Source organism: Procambarus clarkii, chromosome 67 (assembly GCF_040958095.1).
Source record: "Procambarus clarkii isolate CNS0578487 chromosome 67, FALCON_Pclarkii_2.0, whole genome shotgun sequence".
In the NCBI taxonomy this organism is placed as follows: Eukaryota; Metazoa; Arthropoda; class Malacostraca; order Decapoda; family Cambaridae; genus Procambarus; species Procambarus clarkii.
This window is the reverse complement of record NC_091216.1, coordinates 11,954,233-11,979,012: the sequence shown is the minus strand read 5'-3', so window position 1 is coordinate 11,979,012 and position 24,780 is coordinate 11,954,233. Positions and strand designations below refer to the sequence as shown.

The 24,780-nt window shown below is 40.6% G+C and overlaps 1 protein-coding gene across 5 annotated transcripts in view; it reads right to left on the bottom strand.

The window, feature by feature from the left end:
- LOC123767559 (uncharacterized) overlaps positions 1 to 24,780 on the bottom strand; it is a 456,074-nt gene that overhangs the window by 160,588 nt on the left and 270,706 nt on the right. For all 5 annotated transcript variants that reach the window (XM_045757296.2, XM_045757294.2, XM_045757300.2 and 2 more), the window contains one exon: positions 6,311 to 6,489. In XM_045757296.2, the coding sequence (XP_045613252.2) occupies positions 6,311 to 6,489 (179 nt within the window). The remainder of the gene's footprint in view (positions 1 to 6,310; positions 6,490 to 24,780) is intronic.

The window sequence follows — 24,780 nt, the reverse complement described above, 5'->3', positions numbered from 1 at the left end:
AAGGATTTAACCTTTGTTAATGTGGACAGGCTGCCTAAAGCAGTTTTTTTTTATTATTTTCAACCACAGACGTGGCCACACATTTACAATGCTAACCAGCATATATACATTTTCTTCTGTCCTCCATGTTTTGCCACTCGCCCTTCTCTCTTTAAACTGCACTTCTGCAATTGTGTCACCTTTGTTTTACGGAAGAAAATAATTGCTAACATAACCTAATCTAGGCCTAATTACGCACCAAATTATAATACAATTTAATATTAATTTATATCGTAGAAAAACATAGATTTTGAATAAAAAGTATGGAAATGGATTAATAAACTTTTGGGGTCATGTGCAGCCTGGACGAGGAGTTGTATTAGCAGGGAAACGGGTGCCATCTGGATTACCAAGCAGTTGACCAATATAACAGTCCATCCTCCTGTTTTGGTAGTTCTTATAGGAAGGATGAAGACCATAGTACATATACCGACGTACAACGCAATTAGAGAGTAGAAATCAATACTATTGAATTTGGACAAACCGGAAAACGATTTTATTCTTATGTTGCAAAGACAAACTATAATAACCAAACTTAACCTTCCTAGGCCTAGTACACGCTATTTGAGGCCTAATATATACATATGTGTGCTATACTAGGCCTAGGAATATTTAAGTTTGTTTGATAGCGTCATTTTTCTCGGACTCTATAAAGGGAATAGTACACAATTCTACTATCTAATTACTTAGTACGTCAATGTTTGTACTATGGTGCAGTTAGTTACAAAAACTACTATATAAACAGGAAGACGGGTGCATATTAACACGGGCCCTGAGAGTGTGCCAAAGTCAGTATCTCCATTATTTCCCTTGTGATTACTGGTGAGCGTCCAGCAGGAAGTTGTCAGACACACTGCCCGCGAGGGCTGAGGCTTCCCTATGATATTTACTACCAATACTTAGTCATTCTTATCAAGATATAACCTGCGTTGTCGGTTCTTTATTCTTCCACTGTCCTGGTATGTAGGGAATAAAATGAGGCATATGAATGTTAACTTCTTATTTTTCTGCTTGCTCCTTATTCTTGTTGTCTTAGCATTTCCATTCCCGTTTAAAATCTGAGTATTTTTATAAAAAATGAAACCAAATTTAATTTTTTTTTCTGGTTCTGATTAATTTGACCAATTAATGGCAGCCACTTCAGGGGGATAAGCGATGGGATGAACCATCCTGTACAGAACCACAATCCTAGAACCATCGAAGTGAAAAGTAAAGTTTTGGGTCGTCATGACGTCCCGTGTCCCGACGTGTGGTTCCTTGTGGTCTTCCGGTTCCAATTATAGCGATAAAGTAATAGTTATATTATAAACAGTATTGTTCTCTTTAATTCTTAGTTATACCTATATAAATAAAAATGTAAATGTTCGTTTGTTCAAAATCGCTAATCTCCGAAAGTTCTTCACCGATTGCTTTGAAATTTTGACACAACGTTCCATTCGCATACGAGCATGTTTTTATATACATACTATAAAGATGTCACGTCTGTGACGGGGAAAAAACATGCTTAAAAAAAACTGTGTTTTTCATGTGAGTTTTCATGTGAGAAAAATCTCCAACACCTCTTTACCGATTGCTTTGAAATTTGTACACAACGTTGCATTCAAGTTGTTGTGTTAGATTTAGCTACTCAGAACGAAATGTCCATGTAGCACAGACTATGCTGCTGTCGTTGAATTAATGTTGAGTTTGATGCGCAGGGCTTCAGTAGCTTCACATTCCAGTAAGTAGTGCAATAGTGGCGCCTCTGTTTCTGTTCCACAGATATGACACTCTTTAACAATTGGATTTAATACCTCCCAGCAGCACTTGTAACCAAGTCTGAGTCTGTGTATGGCTACTGCAATGTCTCTGGATATCTTTTTTCAGGCTTGAAAGAGTAGTACCCAGTGGCTTGTTCGTACCATATCGCAGTGGATCTTCCTTCAGCTACTTTGGCTATGAGGCGACTTTTGATAGTTGGGAGTATTTTCTTCTTGATTTGCTCCTTAATCTGTGAAAGACTTGGAGTTATTTGAACCTGTATAACAGGTAGAGCAGTGGCAGTTTTTGCTAGTGAGTCTTCCTTTTCATTACACACTATGCTAATGTGACTTAATATCCAATTTAGGGTGATTGACAGCCCTAGATTATGGGCTTCTTTTCCTATATGTTGGATTTCTGTGAGGAGTTGTATATTATTTCTGTGTTGACTGGATAACAATGTCTGGAGCAAAGGTTTAGAGTCTGTTAGAATGATGACATCATGTAAATTATTCTTAATGGTATAGCTTCTTTCAGGGCATATAATTCTGTCTGCAATATTTAGCACCCACTATTCATGCTCCAGTAAGCGTCATGGTTGGTAGTGTAAACTGCTGCCCCAGCAGAACCTCTTTCTTGATCAACTGATCCGTCTGTGAAGATGTGAGTAGTTGTAGGTCTTGAGATGGTTTTTGTTTGTCGTTCTATTACTGTTTTGAGCTTCTGCGAGTCACATGCTGATTTTTTAACTGGTAGTCCTTCAATGATAATCATTAGACTCGATTCTTCCCATGGAGGAGGCTGCCGAAAGTGTTGATATGGTCTATCTTCTCCTTTGTTGTTAATGGTCCATTTCAAGTCCACTTTCTCTTGAATCTTTACCAGATTATCCGTCCATGCACTTGTTCTATATTGAAGGTTTCTCTGAAGCGATCTGTGTATGCTATCTTTGACTGACAGTCTGGCGGTGGTTCCAACAAGTTTTGCTGTTAAGGTGGCTATTCTTTGTTTGATCCTGTTTTATAAGGCTGGTAAGTTCGTTTCCAGTCTTAGATTCTCTCGACGCGTCCATATAGGTGCTCCCAGCATTGTTCTGAGGGCATCATTTTGAGACACTTCCAGTTTCTCCCATTAATTATCACTGAGGGATGTAAGAGCAGGAGCAGCATAGTTAATGAGTGACCTAACTGCTTGAACGTAGTACATTTTGAGTACTGGTAGAGATGCACCCTCTCTAAGACTGGTCAGAGAGCGCAAAGCTGAGTTTCTGGCTTTACAACGTTGCCGAAGATATTAAATTTTTTGAGTGAATTTCAACTGGCTGTCTATTATGACTCCTAGGTATTGAAAAGAGGTAACCCACTCAATTTCATGTCCTTGTATTACGAGTCTGATGTCTTGAAATGTCATTTTATCGTCCATTGCTTTTGTTTTATTGCTGTCTATTTTCACTGCTATGCGTTCCGCTTCCCTGCTGATAATATCTAGGCATTTTTGTGCATGGTTCCTGGCGCCTTTACCATTGATGATGACCACAAAGTCGTCTGCATAGTTAAGCAGTTTGGCTTTTGGTAACTTGAGTTTCATGAACTGTTCCATGAGACAGTTGAAGAGGAAGGGGCTTAGTATTCCTCCCTGCGGAGTTCCATTTTCCAGCCTCTTTGAGGTCGATGTTTTTCCTTGGAATTTGACTGTAGCTTCTCGGTTAAGCAGACTTCCTTTGGCAAAGGCAAGAGTGTGTCCTTTGATTTCCTTATCCACAAGGCAGCACAGTGTAGCTGGAGCAATGGCTATCTTTATCTTGAGTTATCTTGAGATGATTTCGGGGCTTTTAGTGTCCCCGCGGCCCGGTCCTCGACCAGGCCTCCACCCCCAGGAAGCAGCAAGTGACAGCTGACTAACACCCAGGTACCTAATTTACTGCTAGGTAACAGGAGCATAGGATGAAAGAAATTCTGCCCATTGTTTCTCGCCGGCGCCTGGGATCGAACCCAGGACCACAGGATCACAAGTCCCGCGTGCTGTCCGCTCGGCCGACCGGCTCCCTAACTTGCTAACTTGAAGGCTTTTTCAAGGTCTAGAAAAATAAGGATTCCAGGTTTGTCATTGATTTTATCCAGGAGGGAGGTAAGGCATTCTGTGGTTCCAACACCTTTTCTGTAAGCAAACATATTTTGGTGTAGTGGATTGACCTTCCATTCAATTCGTTTAAGAGCCATTCTTTCTGCAGTTTTGGCCAGACCGCTTGTTAATGAGATGGGTCTTAGATTTCCTGGGTCTTTAGGTTTTGTAATGGAAACTATAATTGCACTGTTCCAAGAGAGTGGTCGGGTTCTTGTCACCCATACTCTGTTGATGAGATTCAATAAGGCTTCTTCACCCTTTTCTCCTAGCTTGGCTAGCAAGTTGTAAGTGGTTTTGTCCTTACTTGGAGCTGTGTTTTTAGTATTCTTTGTAGCGCTTCTGAGTTTTTTCAGATTGAAAGGTTGGTCTAGTTCGTCAGGTAAGGCTAAAGCATCATCTATTTTTTTCATCTTGCTGTTTGAAGTCTTTGTTGGTGAGTCAGAGTTGCTTGAGGAAGTTGAGTGGAACTGGCTCTTGAAGCAAATAAATTTGCTAACCTTTCTGCTTCTTGCTTTGGATGAACATGGTGCGGCGGAGCTGGTTGCGAATTTCCTTTGGCCTTGTTGATCTGCCTCCAGATGTCGCCCAAGGATGTATGCTGATTTAGCTTGGCGCACCACTCGAGCCATTTTTCTTCTCTGATTTTTGCTGTTTCTTCGTGCACATGATCTCGGACAGCTCTAAGAAGTCCTAGATTAGCTTCGGTTCTATCTCCTGAAATTCTTTCGTGCACAATTTAGTCTGTTGTGTAGCTCTTTGATCCTATCACCGTAACACCAATGGTCCTCGTGTTGTTTGGTAATTGTTTTCCTCTTGGGGATGGCATGATTCGCTGCTCCATGTATTGCATTTATTAAATATTTTACCATTTCTTCAGTGTTATGTTGCATTCAAATATACGTGTGTTTTTATATACCTACTATATTCATGTCACCTGTGACAGGTAAAAACAGTTTTTTTTTTTAAACAGCGCCATCTGTTGAATGTAAGAGCAACACACGCTTTAATCTCTGAAAGTTCTTCACCAATTGCTTTCAAATTTTGACACAACATTCCATTCGAATACGTAGGTGTTTTTATATACCTACTATATAGATGCCACACACCTGTGACAGGTAAAAACCTTTTTTTTTTAAACAGCGCCATCTGTTGGACATAAAAGAAACACACGCTATAATAAATATGTTCCGATTCCATGTCAATGTTTTTGATTGCATTGATAAATTGAATTTTCATAGATTTCGATTTATTTTCATTTTTTGTGTGTGTGTGACATTGAGTTGGAATTGAGCTGTTGCTTACCATTGCGTTCATTTCAAGAGTATAGTATATATATATTTTTATTTTTCATTGTTTTTATTTCGTTTTTTAACTGTTCTTCTTATTTTTCAGTGATGAGAACATCAGATCATTTGATGTTCCCCTTTTTACTGATGGGAACATCAGATCATTTGGGAACGCATCGGACGAGGGAGTGGGGGATGGTGGGGAGGAGGAGGAGGAGGGGACGAGGGAGGGGGTAATGGTGGGCAGAATGAGGGGACGGCAGAGTGGGGGGATAGTGGGGATGAGGGGATGGTGGAGTAGTGAATGGTGGGGAGGACATGGGGACAGGGGAGTAGGGGATGGTTGGGAGGACGAGATGAGGGAGGGGGGGGGGGAACTGTTGGAAGGACGAGGGGACGGGGGAGTGGGGTTGGTGGGGAGGACGAAGGGACGGGGAGTGGGGAATGGTGGGGAGGATTAGGGGACGGGGGAGTGGGAGGATAGTGGGGAGAGCGAGGGGACGGGGGAGGGGGGGGGGGAATGGTGGGGAGGATTAGGGGACGGGGGAGTGAGGAATGGTGGGGAGGACGGGGGGACGGTAAAGGGGGAATTGGTGGGGAGGACGGGGGTGGGTTGCTGTGGCTGAGCAATGCAGCCACAGCTACGTGTGGTCGGTTACGGCTAGTATATATATAATAATAGAGGCTGGGACACAATATGACTACTACTTCAACCTCTACAACAACAACTACCTGCTACTACTGCTACTTTCATTTATAACATTACGGAAATGTATTTTGTGTGACCTGTTTTTATAAAATATAATTAGGTAAAACCTCATCCTTCCCTAAAACACTCAAATTGTAGTCTGTTCCAACCACCATGGTACTTTCAGACTACCAACAAATTAACACTTAATTACCATCAACCACTACACACACACAACTACCACCAAGCATTGCATACTCAACTATCATCAACTGCTACATGGTTAACTATCATCAATTACTACATGCTTAACTACCATCAACCGCAACATGCCTAACTTGTATCAACGGCAATACTTAACTCCCAATTACACCTCAAACTGCCATCCAGTACAAACCAACACATACCGGAAGTCTCCATCCTCTCACCTCACCTGGAATCTTTATCACAGTTCGTATTGTATCTGTTGGGGTCTTGCTGGATCCTCCTGATGCCCTGGTAGGAGCAGTTAATGGAAGCCCAGGTGACCTGATAGTCCCCAGCGCGGTCTGGGAAGGCTCGAAGGACCAGCCCCTTGGTCTCCGTGAGCGGGCGTCGAGTCGAGCACACCACCTTGGAGGAAGACCAGAGACATAGCGGAGGTGAGAGATGATGTCTGTCCATCGCACTTCATGTGAGGTGATAGTAAGTAAACTGAACACGTCAGGTGTGTGATGTCAAGCAGGAAAATCCAAGATGTAATGTATAAGTCCCTGGACACCCTAAAGCTACAAGCCTTAACACAGCATAAAGCAACTGATCTTAATACAGTGTAAAGTAACAAATCTTAACAAAGCAAAAAACAACAAAAGTTAACACAGCATAAAGTAACAACTGTTAGGATAGCAGAAAGCCACACACTAGAATACAACATAAAGCTACAAACCATAAGACATCATAAAGAAACAAACCACAATTCAGTATACAGCCAGAAACCACAATACAGCATACACCCCAAAAACCATGACAGAGCATTAAGCCACAAAGAACAGTAGAGACTAAAGCAACAAACCATAACACATTATAAAGGCACAAACCACAATAGAGCGTAAAGCGATAAAGCATAACACATCATAAAGCCACAAACCACAATAGAGCATAAATTCACAAACCATAACACACCATGAAGCTACAACCCATAACACGCCATAAAGCTAAAAACAATAACACACCATAAAGCTACAAACAATAACACACCATGAAGCTAAAAACAATAACACACCATAAAGCTACAAACAATAACACACCATAAAGCCACAAACCACAAAAGAGCATAAAGCCACAAACTATAACACACCATAAAGCTACAACCCATAACACGCCATAAAGCTACAAACAATAACACGCCATAAAGCTACAAACAATAACACGCCATAAAGCCACAAACCCCAACAGAGCGTAAAGCCATAAACCATAAGACACCATTAAGCCACAAACCCCAACAGAGCATAAAACCACAAACCATAAAACATCATAAAACGATAAACCATAAGACATAAAGCCAGAAACCATAACAGAGCATAAATTAAGCAAAAAAGGAGAACACATCATAAAGCCACACACCAGAACACATCATAAAGCCACACACCAGAACACATCATAAAGCCACACACCACAACACATCATAAAGCCACACACCAGAACACATTATAAAGCCACACACCAGAACACATCATAAAGCCACACACCACAACACATTATAAAGCCACACACCAGAACACATTATAAAGCCACACACCAGAACACATTATAAAGCCACACACCAGAACACATCATAAAGCCACACACCACAACACATCATAAAGCCACACACCACAACACATCATAAAGCCACACATCATAAAGCCACAAACCAGAACACATCATAAAGCCACACAACACAACACATCATAAAGCCACACACCAGAACACATCATAAAGCCACACACCACAATACATCATAAAGCCACACATCACAATACATCATAAAGCCACACACCAGAACACATCATAAAGCCACACAACACAACACATCATAAAGCCACACATCACAATACATCATAAAGCCACACACCAGAACACATCATAAAGCCACACACCACAATACATCATAAAGCCACACATCACAATACATCATAAAGCCACACACCAGAACACATCATAAAGCCACACACCACAATACATCATAAAGCCACACATCACAATACATCATAAAGCCACACACCACAACACATCATAAAGCCACACACCACAACACATCATAAAGCCACATACCACAACACATCATAAAGCCACACACCACAACACATCATAAAGCCACACACCACAACACATCATAAAGCCACACACCACAATACATCATAAAGCCACACATCACAATACATCATAAAGCCACACACCACAACACATCATAAAGCCACACACCACAACACATCATAAAGCCACATACCACAATACATCATAAAGCCACACATCACAATACATCATAAAGCCACACACCAGAACACATCATAAAGCCACACACCACAATACATCATAAAGCCACACATCACAATACATCATAAAGCCACACACCACAACACATCATAAAGCCTCACACCACAACACATCATAAAGCCACACAACACAACACATCATAAAGCCACACACCACAATACATCATAAAGCCACACATCACAATACATCATAAAGCCACACACCAGAACACATCATAAAGCCACACACCACAACACATCATAAAGCCACACACCACAACACATCATTAAGCCACATACCACAACACATCATAAAGCCACACACCACAACACATCATAAAGCCACATACCACAACACATCATAAAGTCACATACCACAACACATCATAAAGCCACACACCACAACACATCATAAAACAACTATTACGAACGACCCTGTAGCCTCGTTCTCGTTAAATTTGAAATATTAGTTTAATTCATGCTAAGACAATCGTTAGAATTATTTCAATTTGCAATGTTAATTGCAATATGGTTTGCAAAGAAAATTATTTTATTATTGGTCATGTTGCAGATGATACTTATAGGAGTTCATCTTGTAAGATGGTTGTCACATGTTGCAAACGGGTTGTCTTTGCAAATTTGCTTTCAGTCTGTATCTCAGTATTGCATCTTTACAGCGAGTCGAAGCTGACTTATTATTTAATTTACCTGTTGCATGTTGCATTTGGAAATTTAATTAGAGCATGCAAATGAACTTGGCATTCATGTGGCATTCTCAATGGTTCCTGATCATTCTAACACAGGTCTCTTCATGCGTATGATATTATGTGTATGATATTATGAGTATGATATTATGCGTATGATATTATGTGAATGATATTATATGTATACTAATATGTGTATGATATTTTGCATATGATATTATGTGTATGATATTATGTGTATGACATTATGTGTATGATATTATGTGTATGATATTATGAGTATGATATTATGCATATGATATTATGTGAATGATATTATGTGTATATTATTATGTGTATATTTTGCATATGATATTATGTGTATGATATTATGTGTATGATATTATGTGCATGATATTATGCGTATGATATTATGAGTATGTTATTATGTGTATGATATTATGTGCATGACTTTATGCGCATGATATTATGCATATATTATGTGTATGATATTATGTGCATGATATTATGCGAATGATATTATGTGTATGATATTATGCATGATATTATGCGTATATTATGTGCATGATATTATGCATATGATATTATGCGTATGATATTATGCGCATGATATTATGCGTATGATATTATGTGTATGATTTTATGCATATGATATTATGCGTATGATATTATGCGTATGATGATATGCGTGTGGATCATTTCTCAACCCGCTCTCCTAACAGAACGTCACATTTTGACGTATACTCTACCGATGGGCGCCTGACAGCTGAGTGGACAGCACTTCGGATTCGTAGTCCTGAGGTTCCGGGTTCGATCCCCGGTGGAGGTGGAGACAAATGCGCAAAATGTTTCTTTCACCCAAATGTCGCTGTTGCCTAGCAGTAAAATAGGTACCTGGGAGTTAAACAGCTGCTATGGGCTGCTTCCTGAGAATAGAGTAACAAAAAGGAGGCCTGGTCGAGGACTGGGCCGCTGGGACGCTAAGCCCCAAAATCAAGATAACCTTGAAATCAAAGATAACCTCTTGATAAGATATGGGCTAAAATTGTCCTAGAAAATGGTAGTGACTCGCAAAATTGACATATTGTTCCGTTTTCTGTTTTAGGTCCTCTGGTAGGTTTGGAGAGGACATTTTAGTACGACAGTTTCATAACGTTCTGAAACATTAGGGAGACGAGCTGCATTTACTGGGTATTTGGAAAATCTACCAAGATTGGGACTTATTGGCAGTGGATGATAACAGCAACAAATCTTAGCAGAACATAAAGCATGAAGCTTTAAGTTGTTCCCAGTTCAAAGTAAAAAACTATAACATATTATAAAGTCACAAACACATTATAAAGTCGGTACCTATAAAGCATTATAAATCACAGCCTAAAGCATACCCTGTGAAGGGTAATGTACACCTGTGGTGGGTAATGTACACCTGTGGTGGGTAATGTACACCTGTGATGGGTAATGTACACCTGTGGTGGGTAATGTATACCTGTGATGGATAATGCACACCTGTAGTGGGTAATGAACACATGTGGTCGGTAATGTACACCTGTGGTGGGTAATGTACACCTGTAGTAGGTAATGTACAGCTGTAGTGGGCAATGTACACCTTTAGTGGGTAGTGTTCACCTGTAGAGGGTAGTGTGCATATTCGTTTGCCTTGTTCGGGTAGAATGTAGACACAGTAGTCGCTTCTGTATATATTTATTGACCGAGACAGCAAGGTATATATCTGCCTAGCCGAGGTCCTTCTACTCTGGGTCTGTGAGGATAACTGAGGCTGCTGGGAGCATGGCTTGACGCTCCTCTGTCTGGCATGACGTCAGAGGCCTACTTGCCTGTGATTGGTTACATTTCAACTGACATAGAATTTGAGTATAACACCGCTCGGACACGCTACCAAGTCGACGTCCCTTGTCGACAAGCTCTGGCTAGCTATATAGTTACAATGATACTGAAAGGACCTCGGTGGCATTCAATAATGGCTTACATGTGAAATTTGCATAATAAAACATTGAAAGAAGATCAGGTGTGCATAATACTAACAACTCGGCATATGCACCCAAAAAAAAAAAAATCATCAAAATAGGTGAAAATCATGGTAACAATGCTTTGATTAAACCAGAGTATTAAGAACATGTGGATGTCTACTGATCAGATATGAACAATACACTCAAAGTATTGCCTAAACAAAATTATTAACATGTGTCAATGGCATGTGCTTGAAAACCATACAAAATTAAACAATTATTACATTAATGGAACAAAGTTCTGACCTAACAACCACAAATGAATTTCAAGATAGATAATGAATTTTTTTTTTTTTTTTTTGTCGAAATATACAATATATTTACAAGACCAATGTACAATATATTTACAAGCTATATACAAGACCTGGATCAAGAAGACTAACATCTTCGTGATAGCAGTCAGGATTCACTGGCCTCAATGTGGTTGCTAGAACAATAATAACTCTTATGATAAGCACTGTAAAAATACAAATGGTAGTAGACTTAACAATGGCATCTAATTTATAACAAAATAAAGTTGAGAAAAACTATACATTATATATAATGGTAATAATAAGACACATGTGGTAGAAATACTGCAAATGATTTTTTTTTTTTCAAAACAAACAGAATAACTGCAGAGTGCATTCAATTATAAATTCTGCGGATATCTACACCTAGCTCATCCAGAGCACTATACAACTCTGGCTCTGACTGAAGGTCCGGAACAGATGAAACTTCATGTGACAAACTATCATCTTGAGAGATATCCTCATTAACATCTAGCCAATGGACATGTGGTGAGTGCACGGTTGAAACGAGAGGTCTAGATCGAAGATTATAATTGCTAGTATAGGGTTGCTGAACATCAAGTGGTCTGTCAACCACAGAAGGTGGTGTCCCAATAGGAGTATCTGTCTGGGTAAATTCATTGTCATCTTCCTCATCAGTCTCGTCAACAGTCATTTTAGCTAACTTCATGTGGTCTAAATGTTCATTTATATACTCTCCTGTTAACAAGTTCTTAAGTCTGTATTTGTTACCTTTAATAAGCTCGATTACCGTATATGGACCCAAAAATTTCTTAGTTAACTTATACATAGGACCAGACCTGTGTTGGTTAAGTATCATTACTACAGATCCAATAGTTATTTTACTGGGTTTAGTTCTGCATTTCTTGCTAGAGTGAACTCGGCTGTAGCTTTGGACAGTTGTTCTCGTATTTTCTTGAATACTAATTGCATTTGTCTACGCTTCACTTGAACAAAATCATCTACGTTATATAAGGGAGTAGGAGGTACGTTAATCAATTCATTAGGGAGGATCTTATCTGTACCATAAAGAATAGCGTGAGGTGTGTCACCTGTAGAAACATTAATTGAAGAATTTATAGCACACTGAATTAAGGGTATAAAATCATCCCAATTGTTGTTATCAAAATTCAACGTGACTCTCAAGGCATCTAACACTTTCCTGTTAGTACGTTCGGCTAGTCCATTACTTGCCGGATTATAAGGCATGATGCTACATTTTTTGATGTTATATAAATCACACAAGCTAGTTAGAATACTATTACTGAATTCTGGACCATTATCTGAAAGGATTACTTTAGGCATACTATATCTACAAATTATTTGGTCATGGAATGCGCTGGCTATGGTTTCTGCTGTTTTGTTTGGGATAGGAACTAGTTCGCAAAACCGTGAAAAATTATCGACCATTACAAGCAAATGTTTGTTCCCTTTCTCTGTTTCCGCAAAATTTGTCAATAAATCCATCGATATTCGTTCCCAAGGAGCTTTAGTTGCTGGGTACACCTGAATTGGATTAGGTCCTGAAACATGTCCCTTGTGCTGTAAACAAGTTAAACATCTGTCAACATAATGAGCAATCTCCTTAGCCATTTTTGGCCAAAAATATTTCAATCGACCTTGTTGGAGTGTACGATCCTTTCCTGGATGTGCACTTGCAGGAGCATCATGGATAATTTTTAACACAGTTGGTACCAAGACAGCTGGAACAACTAACTGACAACATTTCCTCGGGGCTGTCCCTAGCTTTACTACTCTACACAGTAAATTGTCCAACATAACTAATTCTTTCAGTGGTACTGGCGGTTTATGAATCGGGCGAGTGTCTTGCTTAGTCAAATATTTAATGACGGGTGCCCATATGGGGTCTTGTCTTTGTTCCGTTTCTACTACTGTAGCATCTAATGCTGGGTAATTTAACTGAATCGCAGCTACGTGTCGAGAAAACGCATCGGCTACAACATTTTGCTTTCCTGGAATATAACCAAATGTGGGATTGAATTCTTGAATTGTGAGCAAATATCTAGCAAACTTTCCAACTGGATTTTTATTTTTGAACAAGGGAATTAATGGTTGGTGATCTGTAAGAACATGAACTGGGTAATTATAAATTGTATCCTTGAAATGTTTAAGTGCCCAGACAACTGCCAAGGCTTCTCGTCCTGTTGCACTATAATTTTTCTCTTCTTTAGATAAAGTACGGCTAGCATAAGCTATTGCGTGATCTCTGTGACCTTCTGTTTGAAGTAATGCAGCACCTAGACCTATGTCACTAGCATCTGTAACCAACGTAAAAGGTTTAGAAAAATCTGGGTACCTAAGGACAGGTGACGAAATCAAGGTTGCTTTGAGTTTTTTGAATGACAGATCCTGGGCCTCTCCCCAAACAAAGGGTTCATCTTTTCTTTGCAACTTGTAAAGCGGAGCGGCTATAATAGAGAATCCAGCAATAAATGAACGATAAAATCCTACAAGACCTGTGAACTGTCTTACGGTTTCTGCGGTACGAGGTGTTGGAAAATCACGGGCAGCAATAATTTTTGATTCATTCAATGTAATACCTGAAGGTGTAACTGTATGACCTAGGAAATTAATCTTTTGCTTTAAAAATGAACATTTTGTAAGTTTTATTTTTAAATTAGCTTCAGCGAGCTTTGCAAGTACTTTCTCAAGGTTCTGGAAATGAGTCTGAACATCTTGCGACATGATTATGAGATCATCAAGGTAAACTAGAAGAGTACTTCCTATCAATCTACGAAATAGATTTGTCATGAGCCGTGAAAAGGTTATTGGACTACTACGCAAACCAAACGGCATTCTTTTGAAATGAAAATGACCATTGGGAGTACTAAAGGCTGTCAATTGTTTACTTTCCTCATCAAGGGGGATTTGCCAGAATCCCTGCAACAAATCTAACGTTGAGAATACTTTGTTTCTACCAATACTTTGCAACAAATCATTTAGAACTGGAAGTGGGAAACGATCAGGTATTGTTACTCTGTTAAGCTTGCGATAATCGATTACAGGTCTCCAAGTCCCATCTCGCTTTGGTACAAGAATCAATGGAGCGTTCCATGGCGAATTACTCGATTCAATTACATCACTCTGTAACATTTCCTCTACAAGTCTATCTGCTTCTGCTCTTTGAGAATGGGGAAGACGGTAAGCTGGTACATAAATAGGCGTAGTTCTTTTTTTTTTTTTTTTTTTTGAGATATATACAAGAGTTGTTACATTCTTGTACAGCCACTAGTACGCGTAGCGTTTCGGGCAGTTCCCTGGAATACGATCCCCGCTGCGAAGAATCGTTTTTTCATCCAAGTACACATTTTACTGTTGCGTTAAACAGAGGCTACAGTTAAGGAATTGCGCCCAGTAAATCCTCCCCGGCCAGGATACGAACCCATGACATAGCGCTCGCGGAACGCCAGGCGCGTGTCTTACCACTACACCACGGAGACTGCATTGAGCCAGGCGCGTGTCTTACCACTACACCACGAATGACTGCATTCTCCTGGTAGAGCAACAACAGCTCTATTCCTGTTCAAAATTTCCAAAAGCTGAGCCACAGAGTCAGGAAAATCAGTAGGACTGAGGTGTTGCGCTTGCACCTCTGGCTGAGATCCCTGTTCTCCTGGTGTGAGTGTACAAACAGTATGATCCATGGAGACATCATCCACAACTCGCACCGGTAACGAGTAATGGGCAAAATCTACAACATGGGTACCAGACTGGAGATGGATATCGGCATTACTAGTGTTTGCGATAAATAATGTGACAGTACCATCCTGCACTGTGTGCCAGGAGGGTTCAACAAATGTACCATTCACTTTACATGTTTCACTTTCCGCAATCACATCCGACAACTCAGGCACTTCCTGAACCTTAACTCTTATTCTGGTGAGAGAATGAGGGTGTAGCACAGTGTCAGTAGCCGTGGAACCACTGACTTCAGAGATGGAAGCTGCCAGGCGAGCGAGACAACGAGAATCCGTTAGGGCGTCCCCTTCCAGAAAGTCCCGATACTCATTCTCCTTAACAACTGCACAACTACTATGCTTCAATCGAGTGCCTGTTTTCTCGGGTATGCTACCACGACAATGATCTGACAAACCTACGCTAGCAAGGCGGGTGTCAACAAAATTAACGTAATTTGATTGAAGGTTGAACTCATGGCCCTGTCGATACATGCTACACAAGGGTATGACATGGTCTTTGATACTTATGTTCCAACGATGGGGAAACAATGCAATATTTTCATCAATCATGGTGTACAGACCTAAGAGATTGTCGCCAGGAAAATGAATAATGTCAACAACTAAACATGTTATAGACAATGTGACATCATTGAACTTGAGTGGGAGGTCAATTTCACCCTGAACTTTTACATTATTTCCTGAAATACCACTTAGAAAAGGTATGTGTGACTGTTTTAAAATAGTAGGGTGCCTACTTTCAATGTCTCTAAGAGCTGAGGGCTTGACAATATTAATTTTTGCACCTGAGTCAAGAAAAACTTTTAAAACTCTACCATGTACAATGGCTGAGACAAGGGGACCATCACTTGAGACTGGACAAGTTACTACTTTTGACTTATGTTGTCTGGGATATCTGCGTCTTGTTTGTGTCAAATTTACTGTGGACCTGTCAACATCTACAACTGGTCTAGAGTCAGTGTCCTCCTCTGTCAAGTGTCCAAATCTATTTTGGGTAGCTACTGAATACACAGGGAGGGCACTAGGATTGGCTAGCTTGAATTGGTTAGCGGATGGCCTTGGGGGTTTCCCGACGACATGAAGTGAACATTCTGAGCTCCAGCATTCTGTGACTGAGCATTATAATTTGAAGTTGCATTATAGCTGGGCTGGGAGTTGTAATTACGAGAGTTCTGATAATGTCTTGGACGCTGTGAGCCTCGCCAAGACTGACCATGGGAGTTACGAGGTGGAGATGTCCTTTGCCTAGCTCTACAATCCGCAGTGTGGTGACCAACTTGTTTATGGTATTTGCAATATGGTAGCCTAGAATGATTAGATTGACGCGGGGACCGAGAGAATTGTCTAGGAGGTGATGATCTAGGGGCGGACCAACAGTCCCTTGCAAGGTGGTTACTCTTACCACAATGCCAACATGAGGGAGTGGATGGTTGTGGACTATGGCGTTTCGGCAATTTATGAGGCGGCGAATTTGACTGGGGGCTACGAGCATGGGTACGCTTCTGCGACCAAGAGTTTTGAGAATTTGTGGGAGGATGCTGAGAGCTTGTAACTACATTTACAGCATCAGAGGGTGGCAACAGTTGAGCACTTCGGGGAGCTAGTTTATCTGCGGCATTGTTAATAGCCTCAAACACTTCACCAATTTGCAGGCGATGAGTCACAATAACGTGGCTGAAGTACTTCACCAATTTCATGTTTAACACCAAAATTTTGTTGCTCAACGATTGGTTTAGTATGCTCGGGGGCAAAATGCATTAAAGTACCAAATGCTATCATTTTGGCCATAGCCTCAGGGGACAGATTATTGTCTTTATCTAACCAAGTCGAATTATTCATAGCAGAAACTATGGCATACAGATACTGATCGAGACTGCTAGTAAATGCATTAAAAGACTCACCAGGCTTAATGGTGGCATTGGCAATTTTCTTGACTAACCTATATGGGTCAAGGTCTCCTTTATTAACAAAGCGACGGCGAAAGAAATCCTTAAAATCAGACCATGACTGGAGGCTAACAATGGCTTTCTCGTCAACAACAAAACGTGCATCACCTTTGGTTGTGTCCACAGCTGACCGTGCAATTGCTAAGTATTCGGCATCAGTAGGCTTAGAAAAACGTGCATCAGTTTTTGCTTCAACCTTACTAAACCATGATTCTAATAAGCGTGATTCTCCAGCAAAAAGAGGAATCGCCATTTCCTGAGCTGATCTCTGGCCATTGGGACGAGCAACTGTTCCCGTTGATTCTGAAGAGGTTTCAACAGTGGTAGGCATTGTCACAGCCGTGGAAGTAATATTTGAACGCAGATTTTATAATTAAGCACCTGGCATCAGAAATAGTATACACAAAAATAAACACTCAAAAAAATATCAACTTGGCTAAAGTAAAAAAAAATGGCAGAAATAAAAATTATTAAATTGGGCTAGGCAAGAAAATAATTAAGAACAAGCAATTGTAACCTAAATTTAACAATCTTTCATTAAAAAAATGACTGGAATTAGATGTATGTAAATTAATTAAACCAGACTAAGCACAGCAATTGAGAATAAAAACTATGAAATGGAATTGCAAAATTTCATTAAAAAGATTCAACACAACAAGTGGCAATGCAAGAAATATGTATGTAGCACATAAACTGGACACAGGAATGTATATAACTGCTATGGTAAAAATTATAATATGCAATGTTGAAGGAATAAATTTCAATTTTAAGCCTGGAGGAATTAAAAAAAATTATATTGCACAAATCCTTAACTGTTACTAAAATAAGGATTTCTTACTTCACTGGAATTTGAATTTACCAATAACACTCTAGGAGAACAATTAAAATTCAATGAAATTACTGTAAGAAGCAGGAATGTTGAAATCACACAAGGAAATTGTGGGGAGTTGAGTACTGAGGCGGCTCCAATATTTAACAAGTCACTGATTGGTTAATTCACAGGATATTATGGATAGTATTATGTAAGTCACGTTTTAGAACTTGGCACATTGTTCTCAACTAACAATTACTTATCTCAGGGTTGCAATTCATGAGAATCACCAGTAGCCAAAATTGGAGGAACGTCGTGAAGACCTGAAGGGGCACATGTGAGGTTTGTTTACAAACTGGTGCGACGGCAGCACTCCTGGTGGCGGTGGCGCGCGACTCAGGGACCCCACACTGTTGACGCTGGAAGCGCGAAGATAAATTCGGAGACGACGATATTGAGAACGCAATTTTCTAGGAGAAGTTCACACAAAACGATGTAGCAGGGGCTGGTGGCGAGGTGTGAGCTTGAGAGGGAGGCGAGGTGTGTGAGCTTGGGGAGGCGACACTAGTCAAACAATTGCAGTCCACCAAATATTCTCAAGGAACAATACAGCACATACGATGATCAGTTGATAGTTGCGACGATGATTGACTACGATTGCAGTAGCTTGAACACTCACAAAGCTTAGATGCTGTCAGCTTGGGTGATGGTGGTGATGCAGGTTCCCACGTGGTGGCGCGAGATTCAAAAATGGCTGGCGCGGAAGCTTCCTTCCTCCTCACTGATGAATGAGCGTTCTCACAGGAAAATATTGACCCTTACTTCTGAAACGTTGGCCTGGAGTAGTGGTTGATGGCAGGACCCCGGTCTGGCACAATATTTGATGCGTGGGTGGCAGGATGGCGGCTTGTGGAGGCGGCTGATGGCGGTGGTGGCGGCGGTACTATGAAACACACGGCGATGCTGGGTACTTGAATTTTAGTTTCCAAAAAAAAAATTCTGGGTCCCACTGCTGCTACCAGTATTCGTTTGCCTTGTTCGGGTAGAATGTAGACACAGTAGTCGCTTCTGTATATATTTATTGACCGAGACAGCAAGGTATATATCTGCCTAGCCGAGGTCCTTCTACTCTGGGTCTGTGAGGATAACTGAGGCTGCTGGGAGCATGGCTTGATGCTCCTCTGTCTGGCATGACGTCAGAGGCCTACTTGCCTGTGATTGGTTACATTTCAACTGACATAGAATTTGAGTATAACATGCACCTGTGGTAAGTAATGCACATCTGTTGTGGATAATAGACACCTGTAGTCGGTAATGAACACCTGTGGTAAATAATGTACAGCTGTGGTAGGTAATATATACCTGTAGTAGGTAATGTACAGCTGTTGAGAGTAATGTACACATGTGGTGGGTAATGAACACCTGTAGTGGGTAATGTACACCTGTGGTGGGTAATGAACACCTGTAGTGGGTAATGTATGCCTGAAGTGGGAAATGCACACCTGTAGTGGGTAATGCACACCTTTAGTGGATAATGTACACCTGTAGTGGGTAATGTACACCTGTGGTGGGTAATGAGCACCTGTAGTGGGTAATGTACACCTATGGTGGGTAATGTTTACCTTTGGTGAGTAATGTACACCTGTGGTGGGTAATGCACACCTGTAGTGGGTAATGTACGCCTGAAGTGGGAAATGCACACCTGTAGTGGGTAATGCACACCTTTAGTGGATAATGTAAACCTGTAGTGGGTAATGTACACCTGTGATGTGTAATGAACACCTGTTATGGGTAGTGTACTCCTGAGGTGGGTAATGGACACCTGTGATGGATAATGTACACCTGTGGTGGGTAATGAACATCTGTGATTGGTAGTGTACACCAGTAGTGGATAGTGTACACCTGTAATGGGTAAGGTACACCTTTGATTGGTATTAATCACCTGTTGTGGGTAGTGAACACCCAACCCGTTCTCGCAAATTCGTAAAGTCAATATTGACTTATTAACTACGTGCATAGGTGATATACTAAACATAATAGATACCCTTAAAAAGATTCATAGAAAACACCGACCTTACCTAACCTTGTTAGTATCTTAAGATAAGCATCTTATTGCTTCGTAATTACAATTATTACTTAACCTATACCTATTATAGGTTAGGTAATAATTGTAATTACGAAGCAATAAGATGCTTATCTTAACATACTAAGTAGGTTAGGTAAGGTCGGTGTTTTCTATGAATCTTTTTAAGGGTATCTATTATGTTAAGTATGTCACCTATGCACATATTTAATAAGTCAATATTGACTTATTAAATTTGCGAGAACGGGTTGGAACACCAGTGGTGGGTAGTGTATACCTGTGATGGGTAATGCACATTTGTGATTGGTAGTGTACACCTGTGATGGGTAGTGTACACCTGTGATGGGTAGTGTACACCTGTGGTGGGAAATATTAACTGTGGTGGGAAATGTACACCTGTGATAGGTAGTGTACATCTTTGATAGGTAGTCTACACTTGTAGTGGATAATGTACATCTGTGGTAGGTAATTCACATCTGTAGTAGGTAATGTACATCTGTAGTATGTAATGTACACCTGTGGTGGGTAATCTACACCTGTAGTGGATAATGTACACTTATTGTGGGTAATTCACACCTGTAGTGGGTAATGCGCACCTGTAGTGGGTAATGTAAACCTGTAGTGGGTAATGTAAACCTGTAGTGGGTAATGCACACCTGTAGTGGGTAATGTACACCTATGGTGGGTAATGCACACCTGTAGTGGGTAATGCACACCTGTAGTGGGTAATGTACACCTGTGATGGGTAATGTACACCTGTGGTGTGTAGTGTACACCTGTGAAGGGTAATGTACACCTGTGATGGGTAATGTACACCTGTGATGGGTAATGTGCACCTTTGATGGATAATGTACACCTGTGGTGGGTAATGTACAACTGTGGTGGTTAATGTTCCCCTATGGTGGGTAATGTACACCTGTGGTGGGTAATGTACTCCTGTGGTGGGTAACGTACCCCTATGGTGGGTAATGTACCCCTGTGGTGGGTAACGTACCCCCTATGGTGGGTAATGTACACCTTTGATCGTTAATGTACACCTGTGATGGGTAATATACACCTGTGATGGTTAATATACACCTGTGGTGGGTAATATTCACCTATTGTGGGTAATGAACACCTGTGAGGCTTAATGTACACCTCTGATGGGTAATGTACACGTGTGATGGGTAGTGTACACCTGTGATGGGTAATGTACACCTGTGATGGATAATGTACACCTATGGTGGGTAATGTACACCTGTGGTGGGTAATGTACACCTGTGGTGAATAATGTACACCTTTGTATGGGTAGTTAACACCTGCTTTTAATTATTATTATTATTTTCTACCACAGACGTGGCCACACATTTACAATACTAACCAACATATAAACATTTTCTTCTGTCCTCCATGGACAGGGTTAGAGATGTGTTAAACACATACAGTTCAGGGGTTTATTGAACACTCAACCACAGAAGGTGATTCGGTGCTTTTAAAATTCTAAGCTAACCTACATACGTAAATACATAGATACACAGATTTACGTATGCCCTACATAAAGTGTTCGATGTGTCTTTTACATAGTGTCATTAATGTGCATTTAACAAGGTGAAATGTAATTCTGATCAGCTTCCATATATACTTTATACACATATTCGTTGACACACATATATACGTACATATACATATATACATGCATATATACACACACACATGTATTCACATACATTTGTCTCTTTTACTCTGACAGGGTGAGATAGCTGATAGAGAAACTAGTTTGCAATTAAGCACTTAATCACTGAAGATGATTAAGGTGCTTTTACATCTCAGGTTATATAGTTACATCACATACATACATTGTATAATTGATACATTACATGGTTAATCATTGGGTACAAGTCCAATATATCAAGTGTTCCAGTACTCATATAGTAACTACACAGTTCAGCATACCTTAACCCAGGAGGGCGAAAGTCAGTCAAAATGGGACATTCTACAATATAATGTTCAAGAGAGTGCATGTTTTCTCTTTCACAAAGTTGACACATTGTGTACTCGACATTTGGGTTTTGAGAAAACTGCCAGATACATCAATATCCCAGGCGTATTCTGGCCACTATAACATCACATTGCCGGGTTCTTGTTCTATTTGTCCCATATGTGAATGTCTCCTCACGATATCTATCATAATATTTAATGCTACGACTTTCAGGTCTTTGTGAATTTGTTAGGTCGGTGAGATCTTCATTAGATATTTGTTTAAGTATTCTCTTTGTCACTGCTAATGAAACACCCATATCAATTTCTGCCACTGGTTTTCTGCAGGCTGTCTTTGCAAGCATATCAACAGTGTCATGCCTTGAGATGCCAACATGTGATGGTATCCATAGGAATTTAATTTCAAATCTTTTTTCTTTAGCAGCTGAAACATTCATTCGAATATCACTGACTATTTTCTGGGAGTCACTACTATGTGCGTTCAGTGTCAGGAGTGCACTCTGCGAGTCACAGTATATAAATCCACTGCCTTTGTCTTTTAAAAATTCAGTGGCAAGGTATATCCCTTGCTAGCTAAAGTACACATATAATGGGTAGTGTACACCTGTGGTAAATAATGTACATGTCTTAGTGGGTAATGTACTCCTTTGGTTGGTAGTGCACACCTGTGATGGGTAATGAACACCTGTGATGGGTAATTAAAACCTTTTATGGGTAGTGTACTTCTGTGGTGGGTAATGTACACCTGTGGTGGGCAATGTACACCTGTGTAGGGTAATGTACACCTGTGGTGGTTAATGTACTCCTGTGGTGGGTAATGTACACCAGTGATGGGTAATGTACAGCTGTGATGAGTAGTGCACTCCTATGGTGGGTAATGTACACCTGTGGTGGGTAATGCACACCTGTGATGGGTAGTTTACACCTGTGATAGGCAGTGTACTCCTGTGGTGGGTAATGTACACCTGTGGTGGGTAATGCACGCCTGTGGTGAGTAATGTACATCTGTGAAGAGAAGTGTACACCTGTGATGGGTAATGTACACCTCTGATAGGTAATATTCACTTGTAGTAGGTAATGTACATCTGTGAAGAGTAGTGTACACCTGTGATGGGTAATGTACACCTCTGATAGGTAATATTCACTTGTAGTAGGTAATGTACACCTGTGATGGGTAATGTACACCTGTGATGGGTAATGTTCACCTGTGCTGGGTAATGTACACCTGTGATGGGTAGTGTACATCTGTGGTGGGTAGTGTACACCTTTGATGGGCAATGTACACCTGTGATGGGGAATGTACACCTGTGGTGTGTAGTGTACACCTGTGATGGGGAATGTACACCTGTAATGGCAATGTACACCTGTGGTGGGTAATGTACACCTGTGATGGGTAATGTGCACCTGTGGTGTGTAGTGTACTCCTGTGATGGGTAATGTACACCTGTGATGGGTAATGTACACCTGTGATGGGTAATGTACACTGTTACGACCCTGGGTTCTCCAGTGGAAACCAAAGGTCAAAATTGAGCTATTAAACTTTCTGGTAGTACAGTTGAGTGCATCACGAGCGACAATTGGTTGTATCTTCCCTGCCAGACGTAAGACTATTCTTGTTTCTCAAAGAGCATTTAAAGACTGAGCTGGGGGGTTGATTATTAAATAATAACATAGGCACCAACTTTGCTTACTAATACTTTCTAATCATTTGTAAAGAAACAATACGTTGCATAGGGGAAGATCTTTAATGTGCTTAGCTGCAAGATCAATTAGGCTCCTTCCGGCACCACGACATTAGGGAGGCCTAGCTGGTCGCTATGAGCCTTCTTCTCTGGCTGGTGTTCGTGGGGACAAGACCTACTCTGTGGCTGCACCCCTACTCTCCTCCCTCCTCCTCTTACTTATTTCCCTTACCTTAAGTTCCTGTACCATTAAGTTAAGTGCTGTATGGCGTTGTAAGTGTACCTACTCTGGTAGTAAATATTGGTGAGACCTGGGGGTAGTATTTGCCAGTGTTTTGGGTATCCCTAAGTGTTGTGTTTTGGTATTAGGGTACCACGTGGTGTCTCTACCCTAAGCTGCATCCAGTTTCAGTGCTTATCCAGTAGTACTTTACCCTAGCTTGTTCTTAGTGTAAACCTTGTATCCTGCCTAAGTGGACCAAGGCTTTTTAACGTAAGGTAGTGTGGTAAAGTTATTATTATTATTGTTATTGGTGTGAGTGTATATGGGGGGTTGTTAAGGGGTAAATAAATAAGTACATGAATTATAGGAGTATCCCTTCTTCCTGTGTGGGAGTGCATTGATCAACCCTTAGACTGACATATATGGTCTAGTAGCAAGGTATTATTACTGTGGATAGTTTATTTTGGGGGCCGGGCCTTTTAGCTCTCCCATATTTGATACTCTGTCTTCTAACTACCCTTACCCCTTAATAGTACCAGTCCCCCATAGAAACCCACCACAATATTATATTATAACAAGTAGTTGGCCAGTCCGGGAGGAACATTATAAGTGTAAAAAATTAGATTCTTGAGTGCCAAAACTAAAATTTTTTGTTTTCCGCAGAACGGTTGTGTGCTAGCCTAGGGTCCAGCTCTTCTAGCAAAGGACATTCTTGCACTGACTGGACACCCAGCTGGATCCCTTCACGATTAAGGTAAGTGTGGCCTTGTGTTAGGGGCCGTGCAAATTTTTGTTTTTTTCCAATTTTTATTTTTTAATTTTTTCTTTGGCTGGGAGCTAAAATTATTAGTGATGTCATCTGAAATGCAGAGACTGGCAAGGGAGCCTTCAGCAGTAGAGATAAAGAAACTTACCAAGTCTAATTTAGTATTGTTAGGCAAGGAATTTGGCC